Source organism: Branchiostoma floridae, chromosome 16 (genome assembly GCF_000003815.2).
Source record: "Branchiostoma floridae strain S238N-H82 chromosome 16, Bfl_VNyyK, whole genome shotgun sequence".
Lineage (NCBI taxonomy): Eukaryota > Metazoa > Chordata > Leptocardii > Amphioxiformes > Branchiostomatidae > Branchiostoma > Branchiostoma floridae.
The window spans coordinates 4,487,308-4,499,533 of NC_049994.1; the positions used below are offsets into that span (position 1 = coordinate 4,487,308).

The 12,226-nt window shown below is 44.2% G+C and overlaps 1 protein-coding gene across 2 annotated transcripts in view; it reads right to left on the reverse strand.

Moving 5' to 3' along the window:
* LOC118403145 overlaps positions 1-11,669 on the reverse strand; it is an 18,090-nt gene extending 6,421 nt beyond the window's left edge. Inside the window, exons 1-12 of one of the 2 annotated variants that reach the window (XM_035801654.1) lie at positions 11,305-11,669; positions 10,330-10,464; positions 9,054-9,176; positions 8,207-8,383; positions 7,597-7,776; positions 7,242-7,418; positions 6,768-6,944; positions 5,820-6,002; positions 5,346-5,465; positions 3,914-4,600; positions 3,179-3,418; positions 2,234-2,363 (exon numbers count right to left, since the gene is read on the reverse strand). In XM_035801654.1, coding sequence (XP_035657547.1) covers positions 2,234-2,363; positions 3,179-3,418; positions 3,914-4,600; positions 5,346-5,465; positions 5,820-6,002; positions 6,768-6,944; positions 7,242-7,418; positions 7,597-7,776; positions 8,207-8,383; positions 9,054-9,176; positions 10,330-10,464; positions 11,305-11,359 — 2,384 coding nt within the window. In that variant the 5' untranslated portion in view covers positions 11,360-11,669. Of the gene's footprint in view, positions 1-2,233; positions 2,364-3,178; positions 3,419-3,484; positions 4,601-5,345; positions 5,466-5,819; positions 6,003-6,767; positions 6,945-7,241; positions 7,419-7,596; positions 7,777-8,206; positions 8,384-9,053; positions 9,177-10,329; positions 10,465-11,304 lie in introns of both variants that reach the window. The other variant, XM_035801653.1, reaches the window with a different exon arrangement.
* Between the last annotated feature and the right edge of the window lie 557 nt (positions 11,670-12,226).

Sequence of the window (12,226 nt, forward strand, 5' to 3'; positions counted from 1 at the left end):
TAGGTACAGGTCACTGATAAGAGACATAACAGACATATGCAGGGACAACAAGATACAATTTAACTAATTGAAGGTACTAAGCTAACAGGATTGTCGACATCTTCTCGCTTCTTTGTACATGTGTAGATATAGGAACAAATCATAATGACGGACAGATGCCAGCATCGTAGACATCTTTAATCGTCTTGAATGTGTTACTGTTATACAACTTTCTCATGCGACGGCCATGATAGATTGAAGACAAGGTCAATGAGGCAAAAAGACAAGACTTATTTCTAAAATCAGCTCCCATTTAGTTTTCCCCCAAACCACACACATTTTCACAATACAAGATCAAATAATTGACATTATAACTAGTGTTATGCACCGAAAGATGTAGCAATTTAGTGTAGCGTTGACTGACCCCAAAGTCCCGTAAGAGATGCAAAATAAAAACATAATAATGCAAATATTTGACGGAAGCCCTTCAAGGTGGTGGTACTACAATAGTCAAAGCCCTCCACTCCTTTTGTGTTGAAGTATACACCACTCATGTTCCGCCTGACCAGTGGACTACAAATATCATCATCCCACTACCCAAGAAAGGTGACCTAACACAGATGACAAACTACAGGGGAATTTCACTCATGTCTATCGCTGCTAAAGTCTATAACAAGATTCTTCTCAACCGAATCCGCAGACAAGTCGATCTTATTCTAAGGAAAAACCAGGCAGGATTCAGGGAAGGACGTAGTTGTGCGCAGCAAATACACATCCTCAGAAGAATCATGGAAGGTTTTAAAAACCAACAACTGCCATTATGGGTAACTTTTATTGACTTTAAGAAAGCGTTTGACTGTATAGACAGGGAAGTTATGTTCGCCGTATTACGCCACTATGGCATCCCTGAACCAGTGGTAAAGGCCATAAGTGTTTTGTACAGTAGCTCTAAGAGTGTTGTCATGGTTGATAAGCATGTGTCACAGTGCTTCCAGGTGTCTTCTGGAGTCCTACAGGGTGATGTCTTGGCACCTTTTCTCTTTATCATTCTCATTGACTATCTTATGAGGAGGGCCACAGTAGAACCCGACTCAGGTATTGTGACTCACCCCAGAGCGTCCAGTCGATACCCGGCTAAGCGGATAAATGATTTGGATTTTGCCGATGATATTGCTCTATTAGAGTCATCGGGTCCAAGAGCACAAGAACAACTCACTAAAACTGCTACTGCAGCATCCGACTTAGGTCTTGTTGTTAGTGTCCTTAAGACGGAATACATGTGTTATAATGACAATCCAATTCCCCCACTTCTTGTGTATGACAAACCGATTAAGCATGTACAGGATTTTAAATACCTTGGCTCTATGATGGCCTCAACAAGTAGTGACCTTAAGAAGCGTAGAGCTTTAGCATGGGTAGCTTTCTGGGACTTAGAACATCTATGGAGAAGTAATAGTATCCCTATTGCTGTTAAAGTAAGACTGTTTAAGGCCTCGTGTGTTTCAGTACTTACTTATGGATGTGAATCCTGGGTTATTACTAAGGTGATGGAGTGCAGAATTAACTCGTTTGCAACATCTTGTTACCGTGTCATGTTAAACATCAAGAGGCTTGACCGGGTGCCTAATTCTGTAATCTACAAACTGACCAACACAAAACCCTTGATTGAGCATGTAAGGTCAAGACAGTTGGACTACCTGGGTCACGTACTGCGAATGCCTGAGGACGAGCCCGCCTGTCTCTATTCGCTGTACTTACCATCACATGGCAAACGCAGGCGAGGTCGCCAACCCATGTCCTACCTGCAGTACATACAGCAGCTGCTGGGGGACGAAAGCGGCCTACTTACACCGGGGCAGATCAAAACCCTGGCTGCCGACAAGAAACAATGGAGACTTGCAGTCGCCCGCCTTGCGGCCGACCGATAGATAGATTTGACGGACACACAGCCATTCTCTTATTGGTCTATCATTGGTTGAACTGCTAATTATGATGGACAGTCTTTTGTTTGCCTCATTGAACTCGTTTTAGATCTGTCATGGCCGCCGTCTGAGAAAATTGCATTGGCGTTAACTGTTGGATGACCTCCCTGTCCTTGGTGCTAAAATAGTAGCTGTTGCCATGTGGATACAATCTAACGCATAACCGATAGGAAAAAACAAAGAAAAATTTTAGCTATTTTTTTTTTTTTGTTCTGTGTTATCAATGACAATGCATCCGAAGTTAGAGTTTTAAAAAAGCTAGTTCACGATACCTGGGTCCTGAAATCTTCCGGTGTTTTCCGTATGTCCACCTGTAGTTCGGATCAGGGACGCCATCAGGCGCGCCTCTCTGTCCCACCGGTACACACGGGATCTCTCGAGTGGATCCGGCAATACCATATACTAAACAGACGGGAAAATGTGTGCACGTGTGCGTGAAAGTTTTCTTGCCACTCGATGACACCTTAAATAATTTTTCTAGTCGTCATACGTTTTACACTCAGGCGTGAAAATGTTGGTGCAGTGTTGTCAGGCAAACTTTACGTGCAAACATTTTGGCAACGCTCTCGGGGAGCGAGCCTTATTGTGTGCAGATTGCCAAAATTGCAGGAATTTGGCATTCTGCTGTCATCTTTTCTTCCTGTCTTCGCTCAATAATTTTTATGTGTCATAAGTTGTTTCATTTACATCTTCTGCGCTTCACTACTTTTTGGGTATCTGTCTGGTAATGATGGATAAAGTAACGTAAATGATCAACTTTAAACATCTAATAACCCAAATCATGCCTACTTCGCACGATGAATGTGTTTTCTGATGTCAAAGTAGTTCAAGATTTACTGAAATATTCGTACGACCTTTAGCTTCTTCAGTCTTCATGTCATATTACCTCATGATGACTCCTTCTACTATATATATATACGTACATACTGAGTTAGTCTGTCGTTCATGTTATAAGTAGAAGTTATCTAGATATCCTGGGCTAGCTAGTATAAAAAGAAACCAACAGACTCAAGAAATCACAGCAAACCAATGTGCAAGTAGCTTGTGGTTTAATTCCTTTTGCTTTTGTGACAGAAAAAATACAACCCTGTGTTATCTTCCTCCATTCACATGTCGCAGTACTTTACAGTCACGCGCGTTTGCCACATGTACGTGTTTTGCTGTGAGATCTTGAGCCAAACATTTCTATTGGCCGGATCCTGGCGACTCAGTCTTACCCGCATGGCGATCCTCCAATGGTGTTCCCCCTGTCAACACTGTCACAGCCTCTCCGGCTTGCGCTGTTGTAAGCCCGATAGAATCGTCCGACTCGTCTACATGCTCATAGTCCGCGTAATCAGGGTTATAATATTCATCGTGCGTCATGTAGTCATTCCATCCGCGATCGTTCCCGCCACCCGCATTTACCTGCTCACTTCCGGTCTGTCCCTGTGAGGGACTAACGTTGTTGTCGTGATGTGAGGGACTAACGTTGTTGTCGTCATTTCCGGTATGTTCCTGTGAGGGCCCGTGGTAGCCGTCACTTCCGGTCTGTTCCTGTGAGGGCCCGTGGTAGCCGTCTCTTCCGATTTGTTCCTGTGAGGGCCCGTGGTAGCCGTCACTTCCGGTGTGTTCCTGTGAGGGCCCGTGGTAGCCGTCACTTCCCGTCTGTTCCTGTGAGGGCCCATGGTAGCCGTCACTTCCGATTTGTTCCTGTGAGGGCCCATGGTAGCCGTCACTTCCGATTTGTTCCTGTGAGGGCCCGTGGTAGCCGTCACCTCCGATTTGTTCCTGTGAGGGCCCATGGTAGCCGTCACTTCCGGTCTGTACCTGTGAGGGCCCGTGGTAGCCGTCACTTCCGGTCTGTACCTGTGAGGGCCCATGGTAGCCGTCACTTCCGGTCTGTACCTGTGAGGGCCCATGGTAGCCGTCACTTCCGGTCTGATCCTGTGAGGGCCCATGGTAGCCGTCACTTCCGGTCTGTACCTGTGAGGGCCCGTGGTAGCCGTCACTTCCGGTTTGTTCCTGTGAGGGACTGTGGTAGTCATGGTTACTGCCAGTCTCTTCCGCTTGGGGATGCTCTTCTTGCAAACGGTCCCTGATGGCATGTATGCGCTCCTGTAGTTGCCCGATTACTTGCTCTCTAGGATTGTCATGTGTTGTATCATGGCCGTTTCCATGACTCTCGATGTTTTCGCCCTCGTTCAAAGGTCCCTGTGAACTGCTTTGCGATTGGAAGGAGTGGTAAATGACATTACTGCTGTCAGAAATGTCATTGATGTTGTTGTTGCCGTCATTTTCACCTACATTATTTGTGTTTTGGTCACTTTCACTTTCGCTCACCTCTCTTTTCATTCTGTTCGTCTTTCGCGTCAGAAGTTTTGCGGACCTTTTCTTGAAGTGACGACCGGCGACATTGTTGATTTGGTGACCGACGCCATTGTTGATTTGGTGACCGAAGCCATTGTTGATTTGGTTACCATGGTGACCGAAGCCCGCACCGTTCCCATGAACATCGAAGTTGCTGTAGTCTGCCTCAACTCCTCTCACGTCATGGGGATGATCGTTTCCATGGAGATGATCGTTTCCATGGAGATGACCGTGGTCACCGTCGTAGTCATGTGACTGCACGGGTGATGGCTCTTGGTACCCTGGAGTTTCTGCATAAAAGGGAGATGAAATATTTTATCAATAGCTTAACACAGCAAAATATCTTTGTTTATCGTGAAAATCATTTATGTTTGGAATACGTTGTTGAAAAAAAAGCAAGGAATAACTAGCAACTGAGACAAAAATATGGCACAAACGTGTTGCTGCAGTACCAAGGTCAAGCAACAGGAGGCGCAAAATCCACCTGCACTATCGCCATCACCATCACCATACCTAACCACCCACCCACCGAAAACCATTGCAAACCTGAATTCCAACGATTAACGTTCTTGAAATAAGCCCCAGAGCGAAAATAATACAGCAACAATACCTCTATCTCTGGGATCCTTAGCCACGTTAACGTCTGGAATCGTCCAAATATTGGACGAGGGCGCTGATTGACCCCTACACATGAGCGAATTAAGAAATGGGTTCAAGCGATCGTTCGAACAGGCGTTTAGACAAACGAAACTCCCTCCATCCGCTTGCGGGAGGGTCTGATGTCATTGAACGAGCGCTTTAGAACCCATTCCTTAATTCGCTCATTAACTGTTGACGTTTAGCACCAAACGGTTTGAATGCCCACGTGCTTGTAAACGGTTTGAATGTCTGCAGACGGGTAGCAGAATCGAACATATAGGAGCGAACTACTACCTGGATGGTACCTAGGCTAGATCAAAAGACACCAGGTGTCTCATTCTTCCCATATACATTAATATATCCTTCTTGAAACAGTCCTTTCTCGCGGAGACTTACCAAGACAACCTTGTCCCTTGTTCTTGTCGTACACGCAGGTGCAGCTGAAACCACCGGGCATGTTGATACACGTGGCCCGGTTGTGGCAGGGGTGCTCTTGCTCTGCACATTCGTCTATATCTGAAACAGAAGAGCACATCGCTCATTAATCCTGGTGCACACACACGCACACAAGCACGCGTACGCGCGCGCGCGCACACACACACACACACACACATATACACACAATTACATTCATAACAAAGAAAGAGATAGCTGGAGAGAGAGACACACACACAGAAAGAGGGGGTAATGGTCTCAACTCTGAACGAGTTGCCATTGAAGGTTCAGGTAACCAAGCAGTAACAAATGATAAAAGATAGGCTCACATTCACACCGTAGTTGAGTGAAAAATAGGTGAAGTGCATTTCCCAATGGCACAACATTGGGGCCAGCGAATGATGCTTTAAATTATGCGTTTTAACGTTAACATACCTTCACAGTGCATGCCATCGCCAACGTACCCATCTTTACATTCACAGTGGTACGATCCGATCGTGTTGATGCAGTCAGCTTGTGGAGAACAGATGTTATAACCATTACCTCCCCTTTTCAGAGTGGCACATTCCTGCTGCGTCTTGCCTTCGCAGTTCACGTTGTTTAAGCATTCGTTGACATCTGGGAGGAAGAAGAAGAAAGAGATAAAAAGATAATTAGATAAATAATGAGATAAAAAGATAATTATTTTCCCGATAAAGCTGACAGACCCATCACATGGCCCCGCCCACCTCCGCCAAAACGTAGAAATGCAAAATACTTGACAGACATGCAGGAAGTTCTCATTGGTCGAACCACTAATTGACATGCTATCATTGGTTCAACTAGAGACCGATCCCATAGCCCCGCCTACTGCCGCCAAAATGTAGAAATGCAAATACTTGACGGACATGCAGTCTCTCATTGGTCAAACCAGTAACTGACATTCTATCATTGGTTAAACTGCCAAAAGACCAATCCCATAGTCCCGCCCACATCCATCAGAACGTAGAAATGCAAATACTTAGCGCACATGAAGCATGTCTCTCATTGGTCGAACCGCTAATTACCATGCTATTATTGCTTCAACTGCTAATATACCAATCCCACTGTCCCGTCCACCTCCATCATAATGTAGAGATGCAAATACTTGACGGACAAGCAGCCTGTCTCTCATTGGTCGAACCGATAATTCCCATGCTATCATTGGGGTTCAACTGCTTATAGACCAATCCCACAGCCACGCATTTGTCGTCCAAACGAGAATGCAAATATGTTACATGCAGCCTGTCTCTCATTGGGCGAACCGCTAATTGCCATGCTATCATTGGTTGGAATGCTAATTGTGATGATGGACCGTCGGGATAGGTCAACAACGTAGGTACGATGAATAAAAACATGCTCAACCATCGCAAGTCGGCTCGGGTGCGCTCCATTTTCCGCTTGTCAGACACGAGATCGTCGCTTGACCAACCATGTTGAAGCCAGGCCTGCACCTGAACTTGGCCATGCTGCCGTAGACGTTTTCTTCTGGCGGTAACATCTCCCCGTCCACTGGTGCAATCAGGGGAGGGCACAGAGTCGCTGTGGGGACGACAAAATACGTTTTATATGTTGGTGTCTAATACTGTAACTTTCTGTACAAACAATAGTTTCGAATTTCGCGTTTTGAACAAGCTATGGTCACGATTTTTGGGGTGTTAGATAGCTCTTGCGCTCGGGAAGAAGTGATTTGAGTTTGGGCCCCCTAGCAACTAGATTTGGCATTGAAGTTGCATTTAAAAAATTCCAAAGAGGATAACTCTATAGGAATAATGGATTTTCATTATTTTGTTACTATGCCTATGAACCTTCATACAAATGACAGTAACATGTTGATACCTGTGCAGACTGGAGGCGGTCCATTCCACCTCCCGTCCTCTCCACAAGCGATCACCGGCAGACCAACCAGATCGAAGCCTTGGTTACACCTAAAGGCGGCCGTAGAATGCACTCTGGCTGGATGCGGTGCCTGGACGTCTCCATTCACCAGCAACCCGGGGGAGGGGCAGGTCACAACTACACGATTTAAAAAAAAATTGTGTTTGAGTGAAACAGGTTTGGAACTGTGTCAAGAAAGGTTGCAAAATGCAAAGACTTCATTCCATTAAAATAGATCCAAGAACATACTATTTTCGATCAAGGTACTTGTAGATCTAAGCGATTTGTCAAATTGCATTTTCCTTGTGACATGTACCTTCACATTGGGGTGCCGGTGAGCTCCATTGGCCATTCTGTTGACACGTGATCTGTGCTGAGCCAATCAGGTGGAAGCCTTCGTTACACTGGAAGGCCGCTTGAACACCAACATAAGCAGTGTCGTGGGACAGGTAGACCAAGCCGTTGGGAAGCGGTTCCAGGGGGGTGCACAGAATAGCTGAGGGCATAATGACAAGACGTATCTTGATTTTAATGTATCAAACTTGATAAGCAAACACATGTACACAAACGAAAAAAAGCTCTAGCCCGTCCGAACAAGCTTCAATCCAAAACACTTCACCTTACATATTCTTTCCTCATTTAGCAAAGATTTTTATTTATGTCTGTCATCTTTATCCAGGGTTGTCCAACTCAGTGCTATTGCACTGCAAAATTGAAAGCTAGTTTATGAAGACCTTTGTTCGTTGCATTTGACAAATACTATAACCATTTTTAAAAGTAACGAATATATGTTACACCATTAATGAAATGTTATGAATATAATGAAATTGGTATTTGGTATTTGCACTTTTCTACTCCTCATCCTAGTGACGTATTCGCTGAAATAAAAATTATAAATAAATTACGATGAAAAAGTTATATCTTACCCTCGCATGTCGGTATTCTAGAATTCCACCTGCCGGTGTTTTGACACGTGAGTATGTGTTGACCAACCAGATGGAGGCCTGGGTGACACGTGAACGTGGCGTGACTGTGCGCAGGCGCAGGCCGTTCAATGTCCACCTCGCCATCTTTTATCCCTTGTATATGTGGGCAGACGATTTCTGAAAAAAAGAAGATAATTTTGTATCAGTACGACGATGTATTTCTTCCCCTAACATTTGTTATGAGAAGCCAGTGTACTATTTCAAATGCTGATAAGAGTGTAAGAAGCTGATCAAACTCATTTTTACAACAGAATGAATAAGATAACCGAAATGGATTCATTAAATGTAGACTGAAATCAGTTCTTCGTTCAGATTTTTTGAGCAACTGAGTTGAGTTCAAGATAACCACCCGTTAGCAGTGTATAGGAAGCAAACAAACTTGAAATGGAAGTGCATTTTTGTTCATGCTAGGGCATGCACTTACCTCTACAGAATAAAGATACTCTTTTGTACACAACCATTGCTTTATTGTCACCAACGTTTCGGTGACCGTATGTCACCAATTCTGACTGGTTCACATTGTACTGCAGGACAGGTGTCGCTTCTCACAGTTCAGATGCAGTCATAAAACGTTAAGTATTTACGTATGAAGAGACAGCGTTATGCAAATTAATTACAACGTGGTCTCAAACGCAAAGGAGTGTAATACAGTTGTCAATTAATGTGAAATGGTGTAACAGATGGTCACCGAAACGTTGGTGAGAAAAAAGCAATGGTTGTGTAGAAAAAGGAGTCTCTTTTAGTCTTTATTCAGTGACGTACCAACCTGATGAAACTATACACTTACCTCTACAGACTTTCCCGTCTCCATGGAAGCCGTCCGTACAGGTGCAGGTGTACGAACCAAAGGTGTTCGCACAGAGGGCGTGTTCGTCACAGGTGTGCTCCCCCTCCGTGCACTCGTCAACGTCTGGTGTAAAATTTGATAATCAATGTTGGTGAAAAGAAATAAACCCTTTCACAGAGTTCAGAACGCATGTGCGACGACAGGAATTCAAGTTAATATGTCAAAGGGTAAGGCGCCGAAATTGTAAACAGTCCTGGACTCGACCATTGTTTCCATTGTTGCATAGCAATGTCCAGGCGGATTTGTTTTCAATTTCAGGGCCTTATCCTTTGACATATTACCTATAATTCCTGCCGCTGCACATGCTATTTAGTGAAGCATTGTGAAAGATCAGTGAGAAACCGCACACACTGATCTTTCACTATGCTTTACAAAAGACATCACGTATTGACATCAGTATGATTGCACATAAATCCCAAATATTCTGGCTTCAGGATAATGTCAGTTTTATTTTGGTGGGTTTCGGGAAGTTTATTTGCGACGGTACAGTCGAACCGCAGAGCTCTATGCGCATCCGTTCTGCGCAGCCTTCTCTTCGACAGGTCATAAGCCGCGTGCCTGTGAAACTGGTGTGTTATGGTGAAGAGCGGTTATACTTATACCGGCTATGTAGATACAGATACAGAAACTGGTGTGTTACACCGAAGATCACCGAAGGGCGATTATACCGGCTATATAGATACAGATACAGAAGCTGGTGTGTTATGCCAAACGGTGGTGATACCGGGTATGTAGATTCAGATACAGAAGCTGGCGTGTTATAGAGTAGAGTTTATACCAAAGTGTGGTTATACTGACTATACAAATAACGTTACAGCTACAGAAGCTGGTGTGTTATGCCAAAGGGCGGTTATACTGACTATATATTAGATAACGTTACAGATGCAGAAGCTGGTATGTTATGCCAAAGGGCTGTTATACCGGCTATATAGATACAGAAGCTGGTGTGCTATACCGAAGAGTGGTTAACATACACTCGCATAATTCCACCAGGTGCCATTATACCACCACCTAAAAAAACGTTGTTATAGAGGCCTTCTCAAGATTGTCTTCAACACCTGAATATCTGAATTGTATTACATTTAGGATATCTAACATTCGGTGTTCAATATAATCTTGGGAAGACCTCTATACTAACGTTTTTTTGAGGTGGCGGTATTATGGCACCTGGTGGAATTATGATAGTCGATGTTATACCGCACAGTTTACACAGTACCTTCGTTGCATCTGCTCCCATGGTATCCCTCCTGACATAAGCAACTGAAGCCGTTTCTGTGGTTAACACAAGTCTGCCATTCCTCACAGGGCTGTCTGTCACAGGCGTTGGCTGCTGCATGGGCGTGGTGACGCCCTGAGAACACACAAAGCAAACAAACAAACAAACAAACAAGTAAACAAACAAGAACATTGGATCAGAAAATATCCGTATTCAAAAACCCTATTAGCTACACAGGAGAGAAAAATCTTCCTAGCTAAGCAACTGCATTGAAGAGAATTTCTTAAGACATCATAGATATGCCAGCGGCCAGGTGCAACCAGCTTTCGTGACCAACTAAACATAGTTCAGTACATTCATAACTGTGGAAAAGTCATTAGATGTGTGTTAGATTGTAGCAGCAGACATGTAGCAGCATTGGAAACAATAGTAAAGAAACGTCTTTAGCTTGACTTTGTCTAACAAGGTCTCCTATTGGACATCTAAAATTGTCTTCATCCATAGTTAGGGTACAAAAGATCAGTTTCTTCCAGATCACTTCAGTGTCACTGACGAAGGATAGTGGATACTGTCCGAAACGTCTGACCGTTTCCAAAACCATATCCAGTTGCTTGAGTAACTATTGGAATAGTAAACAAAACCACAGCATGTCCGGGACATAAGATACGAAAGCCGGAAGTTCTGCTACAGCCCTACGATCACACGCCAGGGAGCCCAAACTTGACATTGACCTTCGTCTTCCCAACACCTAACCACATATCAAATATCATAACAATCCATGGGCGGAGGTTTTAAAGTTATGCGGACAACAAATATCAGGAAACACACACACAGACATACCTAAAACAACACGTCCATTTTTTATAGAGGTAACAAAAACAGGCCCTGTACCAAAGATACGGTATCGAATGACCCTTCGTATCAGCCAACTACCCTCTGTCTACCTATCCTGCTTTCTTAGACTAGATAGATTACCTTCGCTGCCTAGGATGCTCCCTATCACAAGTAAGGCAGCTATAATCGTCTTCATCTTCGCTTTACGTCACACTGCTGTCCATTCCTTCAGATAGCGAGACTTGCAACCGAAGAAGTTTGTCAACACAACTTAAAAACAAACAGTCACTAGGCAACAAGACCGGCTGCCCTATTGACTAGCACCAGCGGTTACGTAAGAATATAACAAAGACAAAAGAAGAAAACGAAATAGACTACAAATCATAAGCCAACTACTAAAATCGTCACCCTAAAATTACATGGCTTTGGTAGGGAGGCGTCTTCTAAAAAAACCGGCAACGGTGGCAGAAAGAAAAATGCGTTATCTGACACGTTCTATAGAACGTTGTTTTGTCCTATTCGAATTCTAGAACACATGTTCGCAACCAAAATGTTCCTTGACCTGTTGACGGCCATTTCCAGTCAAAGGGACTGCTAGCCTGAGCTAGAAGTTGTTTTTCTTAGCAAGAAATGTAAACGGCATTGGGGCTTTCCGTTGGATGATAGGCTTGCTTGTTTCTTAAAGGAAATTAGCACCAAGGACAGGTCCATATGTTAGTGTGTGGATGATGTTTAGCACTAGGGAATGGTGTTTTTGTCTGTGTGTGAATGGTGTTCAGCACCAGGGAAGGTGTGTTTGCCTGTGTGTGGATGATATTTATCACTAGGGCAGTTGAGTTCTCACCTGTGTTCATAGCGTTTAGCCCCCGGGACAGGTGTGTTAACCTGTGTGGATACATGGCGTTCAGGGACAGTGTGGATGGTGTTCAGCCCCAGGGGCAGGTGTGGTAACCTGTGTATTGATGGTGTTCAGGGACAGGTATGTTAACCTATGTGTGTGGATGGTGTTCAGTACTGGGGACAGGTGTTTACCTTTGTGTTGATGGTGTTCAGCACAAAGGAC